Source organism: Mastigoproctus giganteus, chromosome 10 (genome assembly GCF_048544385.1).
Source record: "Mastigoproctus giganteus isolate SK-2022 chromosome 10, ASM4854438v1, whole genome shotgun sequence".
Classification (NCBI taxonomy): Eukaryota; Metazoa; Arthropoda; class Arachnida; order Uropygi; family Thelyphonidae; genus Mastigoproctus; species Mastigoproctus giganteus.
In genome coordinates this window covers 85,570,536-85,594,812 of record NC_143584.1, presented here as the reverse complement: position 1 = coordinate 85,594,812, position 24,277 = coordinate 85,570,536, and the positions used below count along the sequence as shown (strand labels likewise).

At 37.6% G+C, this 24,277-nt stretch overlaps 1 protein-coding gene across 1 annotated transcript in view; it reads left to right on the top strand.

Moving 5' to 3' along the window:
- The window catches only part of LOC150079132 (annulin-like), a 156,913-nt gene that overhangs the window by 120,689 nt on the left and 11,947 nt on the right, over positions 1-24,277 (top strand). The window contains exons 12-13 of the mRNA XM_090382964.1: positions 2,682-2,826; positions 16,218-16,378. Coding sequence (XP_090239090.1) covers positions 2,682-2,826; positions 16,218-16,378 — 306 coding nt within the window. The remainder of the gene's footprint in view (positions 1-2,681; positions 2,827-16,217; positions 16,379-24,277) is intronic.

The window sequence follows — 24,277 nt, the reverse complement described above, 5'->3', positions numbered from 1 at the left end:
TTAGGAGCCAGTAATGCATTATGCATCAGTCTGTAATTGTGTGTGTTCTTCTGTCAGTTTGCTGCTACAGGATGGAAAACCTGAGTTTTCGGGAGAAAATGCTATGCAACCCTCATCTGAGACTGATAAACTTAGTCACATTGTGAAAGAAGCCCATAAAATTCCTGTCATTGATGGAATTCAAACTCATATGCTAGATTCCTCTGGTGTGGGAGGAAGATGATTGTAACCACTGTGTCACCTGCAAGGACCCCATGTCACCACCTTGTGAGTTTGAGTGCCGTTTGCACATTTCTAATCTATCCTGATACTACTGCTGCTTTTAATATCAGTGGGTAAATACCATCAATTCTTCATGCATTTTTTTTTTTTTCACATTCAAGCATAACAATTTCTCTACTGATTGATTTTTGGTGATCACATAATTGTTGATCAGTTCCCAATGCCTGCTATGCGGACTATTGTTGTTTGGTTGTTGTAGAGTTTTAGGCACATCAATAATTTAGGTTATATTGCACAGTACATAATATGACTGTAAATTGCATGTATTCTGTGGTCCAAAAACCTGATGAAAAACCTGAGTTTATGGAAGAAAAAAACTGTTATCCTCACTTGAGATCAACTAACTCAGCCGTATTGTGAAAAAGAACAATAAAAATTTCTTGTGTCATTGACAGGATTCAAACTCAGGTCTTTTACACTCAGTTTGGGGAGAACGGTGATTATACCAACTGTGCTACCCATGAGGATGGAGTAATGTTATTGTCAAGCCTAAAAGGATGTTCACTGCAACTACTGATTCATTAAATGAGTTCATCAGTTGTCTTTTAGGGTTATCATCTACTAAAGCTATCCTACAGTGGACCAATATGGTTCAGGTTCCTTTGATTTATATTTCCAAGTATAAATCATAGGGTCCTGTCAGTGTCTCTTGATAATTTATGTTGATCCCATGAACTTTCTTTTCTGCCCTCATGGGTAACACAGTTGGTAGAATCAATCAAAGACCTGAGTTCAATTTCTATCAATGATGGAAATAAGTTTTATGGGCCTTTTTCATAACTGGCCGGGTTAGTCAGTGTCAGGTGAGGGTAGCATGGTTTTTCTCCCAGAAACTTGGGTTTTTCATGCAGAAAACAGGAAATCAGCTACAAAACACATGCACTTTACAGACATATTATATATAGCATGATATGGCTTTTTGCTGATGTGCCTAAAACCCTACAACAGCCAACCAACCAACCTTTCTTTTCTGTTACTGACTTTCTTCTTAGTGTTTAAACCTGAAATAATAATTCTTTATAGATGTAATAAAAAAGATGGATGTCTTTGAACAGTTCTCGTTTAACATTTGTACTCTTTGGATTCAACAGCTGTTCCGGCTGAATAGAGTTCAGATAATGCCTAAAATGATCATAATTTCCCTTGCAAAATTTAAAACTCTTTCCTTTACCCTGATTATAGTTATTATTTCTGTAGAGATGTTCCACATTAATACATTATGATTATTACTGCTGAAGGTTTCTTAATGCTAAAGTTCTCAATATTATTTGAATCCATAGTCAAAAATAAGTTCAAGAATATTGTTCTTCCAAGTTACACTTATGATATGTTGATATATGAAACAGTAATTTATCGATTAAGAAATATATTGCTGTCATGAGAGGGTTCCCCCATAAATCACAAGTCTCCCAGTCTACCTCTAGAAAATTTAAATATCCATGATAATACATTTATATTTGTTTGCCCACCCCACTTGAGTTTATGAATCCATCATAATGCACTTAGTTCAAATCTTATTTTGGAGAGAATGAATGGTTGCTAGTAAGATTATGATAAGAACCAAGAAATTTTATTAAAAATTATTAGCATTTCTTTTTGCATGTTTCAATTTTAATAAATGTTTAGTATTTCAGAGATTTTGCATTTAGGTGGAGTTATCATAAACCAAGTAGTATGCCTTAAAAAGAGTTGAGTGGTGCATTAGCTGGTATTTTACCTCAGCAATTCAATTAGTAGCCCCTTCAAACACAGTTGCAGAAAACGAATAGCTGGATTTTCTGACAGTATCATGAGGTTTATTGTATTTTTTATAATTAATTTGCTGCACTATCAAGACTCTCCTTGGGCAGCATGGTGGTAAAATCACCATCCTTCCAAAATGTGTGAAAAATGCCTGTGTTCGAATCCAGTCAAAGACATGAGAAACTTTTCTGTTTTCTTCGTAGCATGGTTTTTTCATCCACCAAACAGCCAAACTGACCACAGAAAACACATGGCCTATTGATATGATATACTAAAATAGAGCTACTTGTTATCGGGTAACCTGAAATTTAATTTTTAAATTAAATTAAAATTTTTTTTATACACTTTCAAGATAAAAATTTTGTGAACTGCTGTCATGAACTTGCTTGATTTTGGAGATAAGTCTTGGTAGATAAGTCTTTATTACTTTTACATTTGAAAATTATATGGTGTTTGCCACCATTACCCCTGTGTTATTAGATAGTTGGGAGAAATGAATTCTAATTTAGATGGTGGGGGAATCAGTTCTGATTTCTACAAACATGTTATGATAAATAATCTGTTGTTTTCCTTTCCCAATTGAATTCTTTATTCCATAGGCAGGTATGCAAATGCTGTATATATATTTATTTATTGTGATATATAATTTCTCTCAGGTGAAACTGAAGGTAACCAATGCTAACTCAGATGCTGATCATAAAGTGCGGGTGGTAATGAGGACTTTCTCCACAACATATAATGGTAAAAACAGGCAACTAATAAAAGAGGAAGAATTGAAGATTACTGTACCAGCTGGTGGAGGTAAATGAATATATATATATATTTTTTTGTATTTATTAATACTTTTATTTGTAATCTGTTACTCTCAAAGTCATACATTTTTAAAAATTTTTGGTTTTAGCATATCCACAATACTATTTGAATAAGTATTAATCACAACATAAAAAGATTAAATGCATGTTCTAAAACTTTGTGGGAATATATTTATAAAGAAACTAGAGTACAGTCAAGTGTTTTAAATAAACCATGTAAAAATAAAATATGGATAGTTTTTCTAAATAAGAGTTTTTTAAGGATTTTTCCTACCCATAAAAATCTGGTTACCCTACCCATGAAAGGTGGGATGAGCAGATTTTGGGGTGGAAAATTGGTACAAAAAAGATATCTAAGGATGATAAAATTGGGACAAAACACATTATGAAGGAGAAAAGTCAGACATTTCCGGCTAATTTATTTCATATAACAGTATAATTTTATTTTTGGTTAAAGTAAAATTAGCATTCAGTTGACTGTAGGAATACAAAAATCTTAATCCAGGTACAATTATCAATGTTTTTTATAAGAAAACATTAATTATAAAAATTCAAAATTAAAAATACTTTTTTTTACATTTTTACACAAGTTGACTAATATATGCAGTACATTACAACACAGCCACATTTGCAAATAGTAATAATTCATTATAACAAAAAAAAAAAAAAAAGAAGAATGAAAAGCAACAACTTTCATGTACAAACTGAACACATTTCATTTGTGTGCACTGGTCACATTGTCTGTGGAATTCATTCCTCCATTTAATGCATGGCACAGACTTAATTTCCATTGCCTCAGCTACATAGAGAGTAATGGTATATAAATAGCTTAAGTGATGTGTATGAAAAAAAAAATAATAATTATTGTCAGATTTTATTAAAATCAGATTCCATCTGATTTTAACAAAATTTAGTAAGGCTCAACAAATCATTCTAACAGAGCCATATATAAATTTTACTATGTCTTTTTTTATGTAATGAGTGGTAGCATTTTCTGTTTGCATCTAGGCAATGTGACGGCTCCACAATCCTGCCTATGGGAGTAAAGTTATTACATGAGGACAGACGAATGAACAAAGAAATGATAATTACAGGATTTCTATTGGTCTAATTTTAACGATATAAGGGATGGCCTGACAAATCTTTCAGAAAGAGGGAAATATAAAATATTTATGAAAATTAGCATTAGTAAAGGCATATGATGCAAGAAAGCAAGCTTATGCAGCATCAGCCAAAAAAAAAAAAAAAAAAACCCTTCCACTTCAGCCCTCCGTTCGTTCAAAATACCTGTCCAGTTGAGCCTTAAATTTATTTAGGCTATCAACTTCCACAACAAGGGATGGAAGTCTGTTCAACCAACTACCCGCTGGCTAAAGGCAAATTTCCACACATCTATCCTACATCTGTCTTTCCTCAATTTGAATTTATGCCCTCTCAGGTGATTATTCTGAGCAAGAGGCAGTATCCCATCAGCATTGAGCATGCTCAAACCATTCAAGGCTTTGTACACCTCTATCAGATCACCTCTCCAGACACTGTAATTTGCAAAACTTAAGCCTTTCTTCGTAAGAGCAACTCTTCGTTCCACTCACTAACCTTGTTGCCCTTCTCTGTACTCATTCCAGCAGCTCTACATCCTTCTTGAAATGAGGCCTCCAGACCTGTATACAGTATTCAAGGTACGGCCCTGACCATTGCCTTATACAAGGGAATAATCACCTCCCTATCCCTGCTAAAAAAATTCCTGTATATCATTGATAAGACACCATGAGCTATTCTTGCAGCCCGTCTGCACTGCTCAGAGAACTTCATATCAGCCTGCACAATTACCCCCAGGTCCTTTTCATTCTCTACCACTGTCACTGAAGTACCACAGAGTTGATATGTTGCTCTGAGGTTCCTGTTTCCCATATGTCGTACTTTACATTTGTCAATGTTAAACTTCATTTGCCACCTCTCAACCCATCTGCTCAACCTTTCCAGATCCTGTTGCAGCAGCATAGCGTCAGTAGCGTCCTTAACAACCCCGCCAAACTTTGTATCGTCTACAAACTTGGACATTAAGCTTGATATACCATCATAAATATTATTTATAAATACAGAAAACAACAATGGACCCAACACTGAGCCCTGAGGGACTCCACTAATAACATTAGTCCACGATGAGTAGTGTCCATTAATTACCACTCTGTCTTCTGCCACTCAACCATCCCTTTATCAATTAGCAACAATTTGCCACCAATGCCGCAGTCTTCCATGAGCAACAGTATCAAAAGCCTTTCTAAGATCCAAATATATAATATCAAAGTTATTCCCTGAATCCAGTTCTTTTGTGACGGCATCATAGTATCCAATCAAATTGGTCAGGCAAGACTTCCCCTTAACAAAACCATGCTGTGTCCAAGCTATAACTGAGGTCTTGTCTAGATGATCCTGCAGTGCTTCTTTAACCAGTGCCTCCATTAATTTTCCTGGAACAGAAGTTACACTCACAGGTCTATAATTACTTGTGTCAGCCTTTGATCCTCCTTTGTGAATTGGGGTCACATTTGCACATCTCCTGTCTGTGGGTACCTCCCCTGAGTCCAAGGAAGCTCTCATAATTATGGGTAAGGGTTTGCTTACTTCCTTTGCTGCCTCCTTTAATATAACTGGATAGATCCCATCCACCCCAGGTGCCTTTCTTGTGTTTATCTTCAACAATTTCTCCTCCACTTTACTCTCAGTTATTACAAGATTCTCTAGCTTACTGTCACAGTTGAATACACCTCTGGCATTCCCCTCGCTGAATAACTCCTCCTGTGTGAATGTTGATGCAAAATATTCATTTAGTTTGTTAGCTACCTGAGCAGGATCATCAACATTTGACCCATCGATATCAAGTGGACAAATCCGGTTCATCCCCTTCCTTCTAGAGTTTACACAAGTAAAGAACTCTTTGCTGTTTTTCTTTGCATCCGTTGCCAAAGATTTCTCGTAATCTGCCTTCGCCTGCCTAACCTCCTTTGTAACTTGGTTACAGATCAACTTGTATCTATCATAGGCTTCTGTGTCACGTGTTTATTTGTATGTATCCCATGCAATTTTCTTCTCTGCCTCATTAGTTCATCTGACATCCATTTAGGCCTAAACCTTGAACAATATTTCTTTGTTGGTATGTAAAGCCTAGTAGCTTCCAAGATAAGTTCTTTGAATGCTTCCCATTTTGAATTTGCTGTTGGTAACATCTTCGGTTGGTCCCACTGTATAGAATTTAAATACTGTTTCAGTCCATCGTAGTCGCCTTTACGAAAGCAATAACCCTTCCTTTTACCCCTAATGGTAGTTACCTCTTTGAGTAAATCCCACTTCAGCACACTGTGATCACTGCCACATAGTGGTTCATTTATCTGTAGATTCTTAATACATGAAGAATCACTACTGATAATCAAATCAAGAGTATTACTCCCTCTAGTTGCCTCCGGAACATGCTGATGAAGAAAACAATCATCCAATAAATACTCAAAAGCCTTGCTAGTGTGTGAGTGACCAGCGCCAAAATTCCAGTCAATATCTGGGAAATTAAAATCCCCCATTATAAGACTCTCTGATTTACTGGCGAACTCTATTTCCCTGTACAGTTTCTAATTATACTTATCAGAGCTATTAGGCCTATAGCACACTCCTGATTCTGTTCTCAATTCTGATCTCCCAATGCTTATGTCACACCAAACTGACTTGACACTGCACTGTCCAGCGATGTCGACTGGCTTCACTTCCTTGGATTTTATGTGTTTCTTAACTAATAGCATAACCCCTCCTCCCTTCCTGTCCTGTCTATCCTTTCTGTAGACGTTGTACTCCCCAAATTCTAATTCTGCATTCCTTATATCTGTGTGACACCACGTCTCTGATATCCCTTTGATGTTTTGAGCAATACCTCAAATTCATCAAATTTATTTATTAAACTCCTAGCATTGGTGTACACGCAAGTATACCTGCACCTGTTTCTATTCTTAGCTACCCTAACACAACCTATATATTTACTTGTGACTCCCAGCAATGACTCCCAGCAGTCTCTGAAATATCCTGCATCTTGTTTTTCAGGCTTCTGCTCATTCCAATAGAAGCAATGCAAGAATCTCTTTCACCTCTGCCAGTGGCTACTATTAATCTATTAGTCTTTGTCTCCCCCGAAGCTAGCAGTTTTCCGATCCACCTAACACCGATGGTGTCACACAGATATAAGCGATGCAGAACTGGAATTTGGGGAGTAAACGTCTACAGAAAGGATAGACAGGATAGGAAGGGGGGAGGGGTTATGCTATTAGTTAAGAAACACATAAAAACCAAGGAAGTGAAGCCAGTCGACATCGCTGGACAGTGCAGTGTTGAGTCAGTTTGGTGTGACATAAGCATTGGGAGATCAAAATTGAGAGTAGGAGTGTGCTATAGGCCTAATGACTCTGATGAGTATAATAAGAAACTGTACAGGGAAATAGAGTGGGCCAGTAAATCAGAGAGTCTTATAATGGGAGATTTTAATTTCCCAGATATTGACTGGAATTTGGGGGCTGGTCACTCACACACTAGCAGGGCTTTTGTGGATTTATTGGATGATTGTTTTCTACATCAGTATGTTCGGGAGGCAACTAGAGGGAGTAATACTCTTGATTTCATTATCAGCAGTGATTCTTCATGCATTAAGAATCTGCAGATAAATGAACCACTAGGTGGCAGTGATCACAGTGTGCTGAAGTGGGATTTACTCAGAGGTAACTACCATTAGTTAGTTACCTCTGAGTAAATCCCACAAAACATCAAAACATCAAAGGGATATCAGAGACGTGGTGTCACACAGATATAAGGAATGCAGAACTAGAATTTGTGGAGTACAACGTCTACAGAAAGGATAGACAGGACAGGAAGGGAGGAGGGGTTATGCTAATAGTTAAGAAACACATAAAATCCAAGGAAGTGAAGCCAGTCGACATCGCTGGACAGTGCAGTGTCAAGTCAGTTTGGTGTGACATAAGCATTTCGAGATCAGAATTGAGAACAGAATCAGGAGTGTGCTATAGGCCTAATAGCTCTGATAAGTATAATAAGAAACTGTACAGGGAAATAGAGTTGGCCAGTAAATCAGAGAGTCTTATACCATTAGGGGTAAAGGGAAGGGTTATTGCTTCCGTAAAGGCGACTACGTGGACTGAGACAGTATTTAAATTCTACAATATTTGCTGTTGGTAACATCATCAGTGGGACCAACTGATGATGATACCAACAGCAAATTCAAAATGGGAAGCATTCAAAGAACTTATCTTGGAAGCTACTAGGCTTTACATACCAACTAAGAAATATTGTTCAAGGTTTAGGCCAAAATGGATGTCAGATGAACTAATGAGGCATATGGCAGAGAAGAAAAATGCATGGGATACTTACAAATTAACACATGACACAGAAGCCTATGATAGATACAAGTTGATATGCAACCAAGTTATAAAGGAGGTTAGGCAGGCGAATGCAGATTACGAGAAATCCCTGTCAAGGGATGCAAAGAAAAACAGCAAAGAGTTCTTTACTTATGTAAACTCTAGAAGGAAGGAGATGAATCAGATTGGTCCACTTGATATTGATGGGTCAACTGTTGATGATCCTGCTCAGGTAGCTAACAAACTAAATGAATATTTTGCATCGACATTCACACATGAGGAGTTATTCAGCGAGGGGAATGCCAGAGGTGTATTCAACTCTAGCAGTAAGCTACGGAATCTTGAAATAACTGGAAGTAAAGTGGAGGAGAAACTGTTGAAGATAAACACAAGAAAGGCACCCGGGGTGGATGGGATCTATCCAGTTATATTAAAGGAGGCAGCAAAGGAAGTAAGCAAACCCTTAGCCATAATTATGAGAGCTTCCTTGGACTCAGGGGAGGTACCCATAGACTGGAAATGTGCAAATGTGACCCCAATTCACAAAGGAGGATCAAAGGCTGACAAAAGTAATTATAGACCTGTGAGCTTAAGTTCTGTTCCAGGAAAATTAATGGAGGCACTGGAGTTTTATGAGAGTTTAAATTATCTATAAATTATCTTCAATTCTCATATTAGCATACGTTATTGGTTGGTTGGCGGTTTGATGGCTGTTGTCTTTCCGCAAATCTTCCCGATGCACTAGGTTGGATAAAGGAGCACTGCAGGATCATTTAGACAAGACTTCAGTTATAGCTCGGACACAGCATGGTTTTGTTAAGGGGAAGTCTTGCCTGACCAATTTGATTGGATACTATGATGCAGTCACAAAAGAACTGGATGCAGGGAATAGCTTTGATATTATATACTTGGATCTTAGAAAGGCTTTTGATACTGTTGCACATGGAAGACTGCTACACAAATTGGAGCAGTGTGACATTGGAGGCAAATTGCTGCTATGGATAAAGGGGTGGTTGAGGGGGAGAAGACAGAGAGTGGTAATCAATGGACACTGCTGGTCGTGGACTAATGTTATTAGTGGAGTCCCTCAGGGCTCAGTGTTGGGTCCATTATTGTTTTCTGTATTTATAAATGATATTGATGATGGTATATCAAGCTTAATATCCAAGTTTGCAGACGATACAAAGGTTGGCAGGGTTGTCAAGGACACTACTGACACTATGCTGCTGCAACAGGATCTGGAAAGGTTGAGCAGATGGGCTGAGAGGTGGCAAATGAAGTTTAACATTGACAAATGTAAAGTACTACACATGGGGAACAGCAACCCCAGAGCAACGTATCAACTCTGTGGTACTACACTGACAGTGGTAGAGAATGAAAGGGACTTGGGGGTGGTTGTGCAGGCAGATATGAAGTTCTCTGAGCAGTGCAGACGGGCTGTAAGAGTAGCTCATGGAGTATTGTCAATGATATACAGGAATTTTTCCAGCAGGGATAAGGAGGTGATTATTCCCTTGTATAAGGCAATGGTCAGGCCACACCTAGAGTACTGTATACAGGTCTGGAGGACTCATTTCAAGAAGGATGTAGAGCTGCTGGAACGAGTACAGAGAAGGGCAACAAGATTAGTGAATGGAACAAAGGGGTGCTCTTACGAAGAAAGGCTTAAGTTTTGAAAATTACAGTGTCTGGAGACTAGGCACCATCAAGGTGATCTGATAGAGGTGTATGAAGCCTTGAATGGAAGCCTTGAATGGTTTGAGCATGCTCAATGCTGATGGGATACTGCCTCTTGCTCAGAATAATCACCTGAGAGGGCATAAATTCAAATTGAGGAAAGACAGATGTAGGATAGACGTGCGGAAATTTGCCTTTATCCAGCGGGTGGTTGGTTGGTGGAACAGACTTCCATCCCTTGTAGTGGAGGTTGATAGCCTAAATAAGTTAAGGCTCAGCTGGACAGGTATTTTGAACGAACAGATGGGTGAAGTGGAAGTGGTTATTTTTTTATTTATTTTTTTTTTTTGGCTGATGCTGCATAAGCTTGCTTTCTTGCATCAAATGCCTCTACTAATGCTAATGCTAACAGATTATGAGAAATTGCTGTCTATGAGAGCAAAGAGCAGAGACAAGGAGTTATGCTCATATGTGAAAATACTAAGAAAAGAGTAATTGCTATGATTTAATTTTTATGATTTAAAAAAAAAACAAACTATGTATTAAAATCATCATGTATTCAATGTTTGTTTGTTTGTTTGTTATTTGGTTTTTAGGAGCATTAGTAACTAAGGCCATATTGCTCCAGGAATATGCGGTGGTCATTCCCTGACCTTTCCGCATCCTCCATATTTAGTGGTCATGGGCTTGAACCTCACTACGCACTGCTGCCCCTGCCCACCTGGCTACTGAGGTGCCCATGTATTCAATACTCATATTCAACCTAGTGCATCTAGAAGATTTGCTGAAAGTCGACAACCATCAACCCCCCAAACCAACCAATAACGTATGCTAATATGAGAATTGAAGTTGTCTTGATAATCTCAAGACATTTATTTATTTGTAAATAAATATACATCAATTTACAAATAATTTAAACTTTAAAATTGTCTAAAACTTTCTTTAAGGGACTATCTCATTCGGATCATTTCCATGTTCACAAGAAGCCAAAAGCAGATCATGAATGATATCCCCCCCTTGATGCGTAAAAGGGTTGATACCATTACAACCATGGAAGTGCACAATATTGTTTACAATATTCCTTGTGACGGGTGCAATTCAGCCTATATTGGCTGAACTCAGAAATCACTTTCGACGAGGATACAACAGCATGCAGCATCTATTAGGGTAGGTAGGCAGGTGCCTCAAAACTAGTGTTTCATGCTATTAATGATGGACATGTGTTCCTTTTTGATGAGTCAAAGGTCCTGAATACTCAGCAGGAATATTTTAAGTTGTTAATTGCAGAAACATTGGAAATGAGATTAAATCCCGACTCTATTAATGTACTTAGACCTTACAATATCTTGGATTCATGAACTCTAATGCACATGTTTAAACAGTAGTTTTGGTAAGCATAAATAATCTCATGCTAGGTTATGAAAAAATTTGTATAAAACAAGGGAGGGATATCATTTGTGATCCGCTTTCGACTCCTTGTGAACACGGAATCTTGTAGGAAGTTTCAGACAATTTTAAAGTTTAAATTATTTGTAAATTGATGTATAGTTATCTCGTGGTATTCAGATTTTCAGGGAGTTTTATGAGAGTTTAAATTATCTATAAATTATCTTCAATTCTCATATTAGCATACGTTATTGGTTGGTTGGCGGTTTGATGGCTGTTGTCTTTCCGCAAATCTTCCCGATGCACTAGGTTGGATATGAATATTGAATACACGATGATTTTAATATGTAGCTTTTTTTTTTTAAAAAATCATAAATTGATTTAATTAACATAGTACACTAATTCACATAAGAATACATTTATATGCAATTTAGTGTTGAGAGAATTACAGTCCTACAATAAAGGTATTAGGTTTTCTCTTGTAATTTAAGATTAATAATAATAGGACATATTGAGCTTTATTGCTCTTTCATTTTTGATAAGAAAAGAGTGAATAAAATCAGACCCTCGCATAATGGATGCAAGAAAGTTATAGATAACCCTGCTGATGCTGCAGATGAATTCAACAGATATAGTCATAACCCCATGAGAATGAACTCAAGGTCACCACAAGATTCAGTCTACTTTAGGAGTAAAGGGGCGATTGCGTATTTTGATTTTTATATTATTTTTAATTTTAAAATAATACCATATGATTCTGTTTCCTTTTAATCTGTCTATAACAGAATATTAATATCTGCATTAAATTCCCTTTTTCCTGCTTCATTAATCCCTCTACCACTTAATCATACTGTGTTTGGGGTGACTTTCATTTATTCTTGTGACAGTAAGACTATAGTTTGCATTGGTATTAACTGAAGAAAGACCCTTTGGTGAGGAGAAACTGCAAGTGAAGCTGGCTGGAAATCAAGGAATCATTAGCGATATTGTAATTGCAGATGATTATTTATTAGAAAAACTTTGGAGGCCTAAAGGCAGGTAAGGCACCTGGAGTTGATGGCATATACCTAATAATTTTTTAGGGAGGTGCCAAGAGGGTACATTGAACCATGGAGGTTAATTACTATGTTATCATTGCACTCAGCAGTTATTCCTTGGTTTAAAGAAGTACCAGTGTATCACAAATACATAAAGGTGGCTGTAGGAGTGAGGTGGGTAACTATTGTCCCACTTGGTCTGATTTAAGCAGGAGGAAGAATCATGGTGTCAGTCATAAATGAGTGCATTACAGGATCATTTAGATAAAAATGGAATTCTGAAGGGAACTTAGCATGGTTTTGTACAGCATATACCTAGCTTTGACAGATTACTGTCAGCTGGATGTAGAAAATAATTTCGATATTGTTTATTTAGATTTCACAAAACATTCGACTCAGTTCTACACGAGAGTTATTCTATAAGTTGGTACATATTGGAATCACAGGGAAAATCCGTAGATGGATTGCAAAATGGCTGCAGGGCAGTAGGCAGAGGATTGTGATTAATAGTTATTCTTCAAATTAGGCTAACATAGGAAGTAACCCCAGGGGCTCACATCTGGTGAGTATGGGCTTGACACACCCAGGGTCCTGAATTGGGTTGGATATCATCATTCTTCTCTTTCTTGGTGAGTCCTTTCTACTTCTCTCTCTCTCTCTCTCTCTCTCTCTCTCTCTCTCTCTCTCTCTCTCTCTCTCTCTCTCTCTCTCTCTCTCACTCACTCACTCACTCACTCACTCACTCACTCACTCACTCACTCACTCACTCACTCACACACACACACACACACACACACACACACACACACACACACACACACAGGGTAACACGGGAATTTTTTTTTGGCTTGCAGCATAAGCTTCTGGCTTCCTTGCACCATATAAATAATATAATATAATAAGTGGGGTTCCCTAAGAATCGGTACTGGAACAACTCTTGTTTTTCATGTTCTTAAATGACATTGATGAAATGATAAAGGGCATGGTGTCAAAATTTGCAAATGATATCAAGCATAGCTTCTTCAGGGTGATTTAGACTTCAGAAAAGTGGCAGGTATCTTTTATTTCAGCACGCAAATTTTTTTCACTTGGGGAACAGCATCCACAAAATAACTTACACACTCATTAGGGTTGAACTATAAACAGTAGAGGAAGAAAGAGATTTGAGAATTACGTTATGGTAAGCCTTAAAGTTCTTTGAACAGTAGATAGGTGGCAAGAAAGGTCCATGGTGTCCTATCAATGATTTATTGAACATTTGTTTGTAGAGGTAGGGAATTCATAATACTTCTGTATAAGGCAATTGGAAGATGACATGTGGAATACTGTGTCTTGGTATGGAGACTGCACCTAAAGAAAGATATCAAACTTCTCAAAAGAGTCCAAAGACAGATAAGCGTGACAAAAGGGCACCCATATGATGTAAGGCTTCAAATATGTGGGTTGCAGAGCTTGAAAACTAGACATCTTAAAATAGATTTTATTGTTATAAATGATTACAGAAAATCTTAAATTCAAATTATGGGGAGAAAAATTTATACTGGATTGCAGGAAGTTTTCTTTTAGCCAGAGAGTTGTTAATTATTTGGAATAAGTTGCCCCATGAATAGTTGAAGCTGTTAGCTTGGGGAAGCTGACAGCTTCAACCACCAATTGAAATTCCAAGCTCAGCTGGATGGATATCTAAATGAGGAGGGAGTCAAATAGATGGTTTGTTATTATTCTTATTATTTATTATTTGGTTTTTTGTTTGGCTGGTGCAACAAAAAGTCCAGAGCTTGGAGGCAAATTGCTGTTATGGATAAGAGGAAAATTGCTGCTATGGATAAAGGGGTGGTTGAGGGGGGAGAAGACAGAGAGTGGTAATCAATGGACACTGCTCATCGTGGACTAATGTTATTAGTGGAGTCCCTCAGGGTTCAGTGTTGGGTCCATTATTGTTTTCTGTATTTATAAATAATACTGATGATGGTATATCCAACTTAATGTCCAAGTTTACAGATGATACAAAGGTTGGCAGGGTTGTTAAGGACACTACTGACGCTATTCTGCTGCAACAGGATCTGGAAAGGTTGAGCAGATGGGCTGAGAGGTAGAAGTTTAACATTGAAAAATGTAAAGTACTACATATGGGAAACAGCAACCCCAGAGCAACGTATCAACTCTGTGGTACTACACTGACAGTGGTAGAGAATGAAAAGGACCTGGGAGTAATTGTGCAGGCAGATATGAAGTTCTCTGAGCAGTGCAGATGGGCTGCAAAAGTAGCGCATGGTGTCTTGTCAATGATATACAGGAATTTTTCTAGCAGGGATAAGGAAGTGATTATTCCCTTGTATAAGGCAATGGTCAGGCCACACCTTGAGTACTGTATACAGGTCTGGAGGCCTCATTTCAAGAAGGATGTAGAGCTGTTAGAACGAGTACAGAGAAGGGCAACAAGATTAGTGAATGGAACAAAGGGTTGCTCTTACGAAGAAAGGCTTAAGTTTTGAAAATTACAGTGTCTGGAGACTAGGCACCGGCGAGGTGATCTGATAGAGGTGTATAAAGTGTTGAATGGTTTGAGCATGCTCAGTGCTGATGGGATTCTTCCTCTTGCTCAGAATAATCAATTTGAATTTATGCCCTCTTGCCTGAGAGGGCATAAATTCAAATTGAGGAAAGAGAGATGTAGGATAGATGTGTGGAAATTTGCCTTTAGCCAGCAGGTAGTTGGTTGGTGAAACAGACTTCCATCCCTTGTTGTGGAAGTTGATAGCCTAAATATATTTAAGGCTCAGCTGGACAAGTATTTCGAACGAACGGAGGGGTGAAATGTAAGTGGTTTTTTTTTTTTTTTTTTTTTTTTGGCTGATTCTGCATATGCTTGCTTTCTTGCATCATATGCCTCTACTAATGCTAATGCTTCCTTGCATTGTAAGGCTAATACTAATACTAAACACACAAGGGGGTATGATTGAGCCATCATTCCTTGTCGCATCAGGAGCCATAAACCATAACAACTTAAGACAGCCTTTCGATAAATTAATCCACAGGACAAATGGATATGTCTTGTGGATTTAGTTTTTATTTTCTGATTATGTATTCATCAGCAGAGTCTCTGCTCATAAATAACACAAAAACAGAGTACGTTTCTTTCATTTACCTATAGAGTCTCTGCAGTTTGTACTGAAACAAGATCAAAAAGCTCCATTAAACTTGTTCCATTCAAGTTGTGTCTTCTTTATATGACACTATCATAATGATTTCTGATTGCATTTATCAGCTCAAAGTTGTCTTAAAACTTTTAAATTTAAAAGAATCTTTATTGTATAATGCACTTAGAGACAGAAAAAACTACCCCACTCTAAAAAAGTTTAGCTTGATTTATTTTGTAAAATGCAATAAGAAATCATTATGATAGTGTCCTACTAATGTAATGTGAAAAACAACCTATATCAGTATGAAATTGATCACAGCAAAAGATTTTTATTTCATGGGGAAAATTAACATATATCATTATGAAGTATAATTCTTTTACCTGTTCTGGTAGCAATACAAGCTATTATTCATCTTGGCATTGAGTGAAAACCATGTGATATCCATAGGAAACTTTAGAAAGCTTAGGAAGCATGCCAAATTAATGTTCAGAGTATATGCCTAAGAACTTCCAAAGAATAGCAAAAGCTCTATATATATCCAGCGTGTTAGTCCTTTCCTTATTGGATTAAGACTAGAACATAGCTTTTTATCTTATCTAAGTTCCATTTCCTGTAATCAGTTTCTTTTCATTTATTATTCTAATCATTTTATTTTCATTTATTATTCTAATCATTTTATTTTCATTTATTATTCTAATCATTTTATTTTCATTTATATATTCTAAGAACAAGTACTGCCAAAGAAAATTCCATATTCAGAATATGCGAAGTTCTTATACCCACAAGCAACACTAATTACTTGTGTATTTGCTCATGTTGAAGAAACTAATTTTGAAACCTATTTTGAGCAAGATTTTCAACTTTGCCAACCAGAAATGGTTGTAGAAGTAAGTATATACTTCTTATTATTTGGGTCAGAAAAATTCACCTAAAAAGAGTTCACTAAAAATACAATTCATCAAAAAAACAATACCGAAAATTTAGTTTCATTTGAAATATATAATATTTCTAAATAAATACATGAAAAATAAATTTGAAAAGTTATTTTATTATAATTAATCAACTGATGTGACAAAAATAATAAAAGTAAAAAAATATATAAATCAATGCAATAATACTAATATATATATATATAAATAACCATACAAATAAATTAGAATAAGGATTAAAATAAAAATAAAATAATGCCAGCAGTATGGCAAGACAAGATCGAAAAAAGTCAAAATTAAACCTAAATTAAATCAAGCCAAGCAGGGAGGGAAGAGAGGAGTAACAAGAGTAAAAATATTGCAGCAGAAACTCTCTAAAATAATTTAGAAAATCTAAATGTACGAATAATAATTCATTTTTTTTTTGTTATTTTTGTTTTGTTTTATTGTAGTGGTTTACATCTCTGTCGGTGATATTTCACATAAATTTGGACCTGGTGCCTGTCAGAGGGGGCACCGTTAAATTTCTATTTGATTGGCTTTTAAAATTCAATGAATTATTATTTGTACATTTAGATTTTCTAAATTATTTTAGAGAGTTTCTGCTGCAATATTTTTACTCTTTAATATACACGTAAGTTAGTTATAAACCAGTTATACAAATATATTAGCAAAAATCAGTAGCTTTTCGGGACTTTGTCAACTGACAAATTAAATACAAAATTAAATACAATACAACGAGCTGAGTGAGGCACGTTAATCATGCATCATTGTTGTTGCACGGACGTGTGCTGCTTTCTACGCCACTGATCATCCAGCAATAAAACGGTTGTCTCCAGGATGGGATGTAGACGTATGCCTTTCTGGCGATTTAATGCCTTTGGATTGTTTACTATGTTGAGTGACTCTAGCCATAGGCGGTGGCGAGAGTGCCGTGAGTGGTCTACTATTTCAAAGTCGCGTTTGGGGTCAAGATCGTGGTTGGTGGCCCAAAAATGTTCCGCAACCGCGGACTGGTCAGTTTCGGCAAGCCGGATTGCTCTGTCGTGTTCCGTGAGGTGATCCTGGAGACTCCTTGATGTTTCTCCTATATAGCAACTGTTACAGTCTCTATAGGTGATGCGATATACCACATTGCTGCGTAAGACAGGTGTGACAGGGGTCTTCACGCTGGAGACAAGTGAATGTAGGTTCCTGCAGGGTAATTGCACACATTTGATGTTGTAACTTCTAAGGACCTTCGAGATCTGTCCTGACACGCCTGGATAATAGGGAATGTAGGCGGACGATATACCAACTTGGCTCGGTGGTCTTTGGTTGGATGTGAGTTCTTCTGCCTGTAATAGGCATCTGCTTAGTACATGGGATGGATAACCACATTTGGTTAGGTCCGCCTTCACACGGGAGATCTCGTTACACCTAATTGTGTGGGTGCTGGAGAATAGGGTGCGGGCAGTGCTATTGAGATGGCTTGGTGCGTGGCCGGATCTGTAGTTAGTGAATTGACCGCACCACATAGGTTTGCGGTATACCGAGGTCTCTAGATGTGGGCCTACGCGATGCACTAGGACGTCCAGGAATGGGAGCGTACCGTTCACCTCTGATTCTATGGTAAACTTGATGAAATTAGATAGGGAGTTGAGGTATTCCAGCAGTGCAGTTTCAGAATCACGTGGTATTACGGTAAAAATATCGTCAACGTATCTACACCATGTTGTAATAGGTGTAAGTGGGTTCTGGTGTATCTACTCCTCCAGATCTTCCATGGCGATGTTGGCTACTACGGAACTGACAGGGGCACCCATAGCAGTGCCATGTACCTGCTGGTAGAGTGAATCCTCAAAAGTGAAGATGCTGTTTGATAAGCATAGGTTGAGGGTGGTACAGATGTCATCAGTGGATAGTGATGTCCTGGATTGGAGGCTTAAGTCGTTCTCGAGGAGCCTTCTGGCGCAGTGCATGGCCTGTTGGACGGGAATTGAAGTGAATAAAGAAACCACATCAAATCATGCCATGACAGTGTTGTCAGGGATTGAAAGGTCCTTAATGAGGTGGATGAATTCACTGCTATTTTTTTAACAGTGTGCGATGTATTACCTATAAGAGGTGAGAGGAAGCGCGTGATATGTTTGGACAGTTCATACGTTGGGGCACTGCAGCACGACACTATAGGTCTGAGGGGTGCCCCTGTCAGTTCCGTAGTAGCCAACATCGCCATGGAAGATCTGGAGGAGCAGATACACCAGAACCCACCTACACCTATTACAACATGGTGTAGATACGTTGACGATATTTTTACCGTAATACCACGTGATTCTGAAACTGCACTGCTGGAATACCTAAACTCCCTACCTAATTTCATCAAATGTACCATAGGATCAGAGGTGAACGGTACGCTCCCGTTCCTGGACGTCCTAGTGCATTGTGTAGGCCCACATCTAGAGACCTCAGTATACCACAAACCTATGTGGTGTGGTCAATACAATAACTACAGATCCGGCCATGCACCAAGCCATCTCAATAGCACTGCCCGCACCCTATTCTCCAGGGTTTGGAGCCATTCCAGCACCGACACAATTAGGCGTAACGAGGTGTGAAGGCGGACCTAACCAAATATGGTTATCCATCCCATGTACTAAGCAGATGCCTATTACAGGCAGAAGAACTCACATCCAACCAAAGACCACCGAGCCAAGTCGGTATATCGTCCGCCTACATTCCCTATTATCCAGGCGTGTCAGGACGGATCTCGAAGGTCTTTAGAAGTTACAACATCAAATGTGTGCAATTACCCTGCAGGAACCTACGTTCACTTGTCTCCAGCGTGAAGACCCCTGTCACACCTGTCTTACGCAGCAATGTGGTATATCGCATCACCTGTAGAGACTGTAACAGTAGCTACATAGGAGAAACATCAAGGCGTCTCCAGGTTCGCCTCACGGAACACGACAGAGCAATCCGGCTTGCCGAAACTGACCAGTCCGCGGTTGCGGAACATTTTTGGGCCACCAACCACGATCTTGACCCCAAACGCGACTTTGAAATAGTAGACCACTCACGGCACTCTCGCCACCGCCTATGGCTAGAGTCACTCAACATAGTAAACAATCCAAAGGCATTAAATCGCCAGAAAGGCATACGTCTACATCCCATCCTGGAGACAACCGTTTTATTGCTGGATGATCAGTGGCGTAGAAAGCAGCACACGTCCGCGCAACAACAATGACGCATGATTAATGTGCCTCACTCAGCTCGTTGTATTGTATTTAATTTTGTATTTAATTTTTCAGTTGACAAAGGGACACGCGTCCCGAAAGCTACTGGTTTTTGCTAATATATTTGTATAACTGGTTTATAACTAACTTACGTGTATCTTAAACTATGGACCCCAGTACTCCAGACCCATTCGTTACTATTTTTACTCTTGTTACCCCTCTCTTCCCGCCCTGCTTGGCTTGATTTAATTTAGGTTTAATTTTGACTTTTTTCGCTCTTTTCTTGCCATACCGCTGGCATTATTTCATTTTTATTTTAATCCTTATTCTAATTTATTTGTATGGTTATATTTCTAGCATCATGTAGAGGAGTATGCTTTTTGCTGCCTCTGTATGCTGTACCCTTTTTATTTTTATTATGAAATATTCCGTTTCCAACCATTTTAAATGTTATTCAAATATATGTAGAATTATATATTATATATATAATTATACATATATATATATACACAGAAACCATAACAAAACCAACTCCAAAAACTGCTGTTAAAAGAAGACCTGCAACTAGGTGGAAGGATGGAATTAGTGAAATTTTGGGCGTGACATTTTGCAATACCATTAGTATAGCACATTAGCATTAGCATTAGTAGAGGCATATGATGCAAGAAACCAAGCTTATTCAGCATCAGCCAAAAAAAAAAAAACACACCACTCCCATTTCACCCCTCCATTCGTTCGAAATACCTGTCCAGTTGAGCCTTAAATTTGTTTAGGCTATCAACTTCAACAACAAGTGATGGAAGTCGGTTCCACCAACCAACCACCCGCTGGCCAAAGGCAAATTTCCGCACATCTATCTGACATCCGTCCTTCCTCAATTTGAATTTATGCCCTCTGAGGTGATTATTCTGAGCAAGATGAAGAATCCCATTGGCATTGAGCATGCTCAAACCATTCAAAGCCTTATACACCTCTATCAGATCACCTCGCCGGTGCCTAGTCTCCAGACTCTGTAATTTGCAAAACTTAAGCCTTTCTTCGTAAGAGCAACCCTTTGTTCCATTCACTAGTCTTGTTGCCCTTCTCTGTACCCGTTCCAGCAGCTCTACATCCTTCTTGAAATGAGGCCTCCAGACCGGTATACAGTACTCAAGATGTGGCCTAACCATTGCCTTATACAAGGGAATAATCACCTCTTATTGCTGCTAGAAAAATTCCTGTATATCATTGACAAGACACCATGAGCTACTCTTGCAGCTCGTCTGAACTGCTCAGAGAACTTCATATCTGCCTGCACAATTACCCCCAGGTCCTTTTCATTCTCCACCACTGTCAGTGTAGTACTGCAGAGTTGATACGTTGCTCTGTGGTTACTGTTTCCCATATGTAGTACTTTACATTTGTCAATGTTAAACTTCATTTGCCACCTCTCAGCCCATCTGTTCAACCTTTCCAGATCCTGTTGCAGCAGCATAGCGTCAGTAGTGTCCTTAACAACCCTGCCAACCTTTGTATCATCTGCAAACTTGGACATTAAACTTGATATACCATCATCAATATTGTAACGCCGCCTTTTCTCTCTGTTATAGCGCGGGCATGCTGTGTAACTTTCACCAATATCCATACAATTTTCAAGCATGCTCAACACTAAAATGAATGTCCAGAGAGTCGGGTTTTAATGTGATCATCTATTAGTTTGAATTAGGACATATACCTCACGTGTTCTTCAATTTTATATGTGGAATAAAATTGGCAACATCGGAGGGCGTTGTGTTCTCCACTCCGATTCTCTATTGAAATAACAGAGACTCGAGAGTGGCCGCAAATAAAGGTTCTTTCTTAATTCGGATTCCGTGGTCCGTGTGTAACCAGAGAATGTCATGAGGCAAAGTTAGCAAACAAACATGGTTTATTAAACAACAACATTACATATAAACTTACAATAAACTCAATATAATAGTATCTAGTATCAAGATAATTGTTAAGTTAGTTTAAGGGAAATTTGGTTGATACATTAAGTCTGTGTATCTTCATGTAGTTAGGCAAAACGATTCCTTTCCTTTAAATGATGACATAGATATTCTCCTATCTTCGTGTTAAATGAGTAGCCAAGGTAATAATAGAAAAACAATATAGTATCACTGGATAATGTTACTTTACTGTTACAATCACACCAAACACATCTTGAAGCGTACTTTAATGAGAAGAAAGGTGGGTGTAATATGACTTACTATCATATACAATTTTATTGATTATAATGGGATGAACTTACCTCAAAGTTCCGAGCCACGTCAGAGCGAGGACTTCATTATCTCTGGCATCATCTCGTCTCACTTCTAATCGGGAAAATACCGCTCTCTGCCTCTTTCTTCTTACTGCTCTCCAACCAACCCACTAGACTACGACCACTGGACCACAACTACTAGACAGCAACTCGACAACTCTCTGACCACCCAACTAGACAACTCCCTAGACCATGATCGATGCAGTTGGAGGAATGAGTTGGTGGCCACAACAGCTCCTTATAGTACTATGTGACTGTAAGAAGATATATATATCAGGTTAAAACTTGTGCAGCAAGGCAGAAAATTAGGTCAAAGACATTAACAATATTCAATATTAAAATGAAATAAAAATTTAACTAATTTCCTGATACGAATTTTCCAGAAATACAGTTCATTAATAAATAAATTAGAATAAGTAACACAGTAATAATTTTTATTTTTACTCTAGAGCCTGTTAGCATTACCCAGAAAGACACCACATGGAGGTTGGCCTAGCATCTTCCAAAAGCATACTACATTAATACATGTCAATTAAAATAAAATTTATTTATTTTTTGAATTTTTATGTCTTTAATTTTAAATTTTATCTTAATTTTTTTCACATACACAACTTACTTGAAGTTCACTAAAATTTTAATTAAAATTTATTATTTAATTTTTAATAATTTAAATTATGAGTGATTCCTCCAAGGCAGGTTATCATATCATTTCCTTGCTAAAATGCATTAACTGCCATCTTTAATCTTTGAAATTAAATTGTTTCAAGACTGTTCTCTTTAAAAGCTTCAATGTTCCTTATAGTTGGATGACTGGCAATATTTGATACTCTGAACCACGATGCCATCTTTCTTCTGAGTTATTAGTTTTTGGTAAATTTTCTTGTGCCCTTTCATAACAATTCACATTTATTGAGGGGAAACGTGGTGGCCATTGGCGATTCCTACGATCTAAATGACTGATCCATGTGTCCTCAAAATAATCACAAACTAATTAGGCATCTGGTGGCAATATATTGCCATCATACAACATTTCAGATTATTAGACAGTATATGCCTTTAAAATATTGTGCTATCACAGTATTTCAAAGGCATTTTCAACACGTATTGGAGGCAAGAAAGTTAAAGCTGACAACATTTTAAGATCTAATGCAAAATCAGCATCAGTATTGTACTTTCTCTTTAATACATTTTGCTGAATATGTCGGAATATAGGTTGGCAAAAGTGAAAAAAAATGTCCTTGATGTCTTATTTGCAATTCAATTTTTACAGCATTTATAAAAGCTGTCTCAAAATCGGTCATTATTGTTTCTGGTAATGCAGGTGGAATTAATTTTCTTAATTCTTGTAACATCCAAACATAGGTTGTTTCAGATTTTTCAGGTAATAATGCAAATAATAAAGGAATAACATCATTTCTTAAACTGTGAAACGTGTATAGTTGAGAAAAAAAGAGTAGGAACAGTTTGAAGTGTACTGTCTGCATGCCACTGCTGGGACTGTGCTAATAATTGAATTTTCTGTTGTGTTGAAAATATTAAAATACAATCAAATTCAGGACCAGAGTCAAGTATTAAAAAATTTTTGCCACTTGCCATTTGTTTATAAATCTCAGGAAACACTATAGCTTCATGTTTTGCAGGCACCGCTGACCCAGTAGTCTTCTTCAAATGAATATTTCCTTACTGTTCTCTTCAAATGTTGTACACGTGGTAAGCTAGTAGCAGTCAGTTCACTAATTCCAATTGATTCCTTCAAGATGATATAATTTGGCAGATCACGTGAATTTACCACAGCTACACATACTTTGCCTGGTAAAAGAAGCCAGTTCAACTTTAGCAGCATCTCCACAATGACAACGATCTCCAGATATTTTAATAATTTTACTTCCTTCAGTTATAGAGGCGCCTCCGTAGCCAGGTGGGAAGGAGCAGCAGTGCGTAGCACACGCTTCTTGATTAGACCGGGGTTCGAGCCCGTCACCACCAAATACGGAGGATGCGGAAAGGTCAAGGAATGACCACCGCATATTCCGGAGCAATATGGCCTTAGTTGCTAATGCTCCTAAAAACCAAACAAACAAATCCTTCAGTTATAGCTGTATAATTTGAGTTCTACATTTGAGTTTCTGATAATTTCATATCTGATAAATTTTATTTTTGGTAGCTTTATTTTTAAAATATAAATAACCATTGAAATGTGTCTTTTGTTTTCCTTTCTCACTCTCAACAAATTAAAAATACATTTTAATAACACAAAATACGTTCAATAATTTTTGATTTAAAATTATTTGAGAGATGTCACAATGACAAGCTTATGAAAAACATGAAGCAACTGGCTGATCATTGTAATGTTAGCAT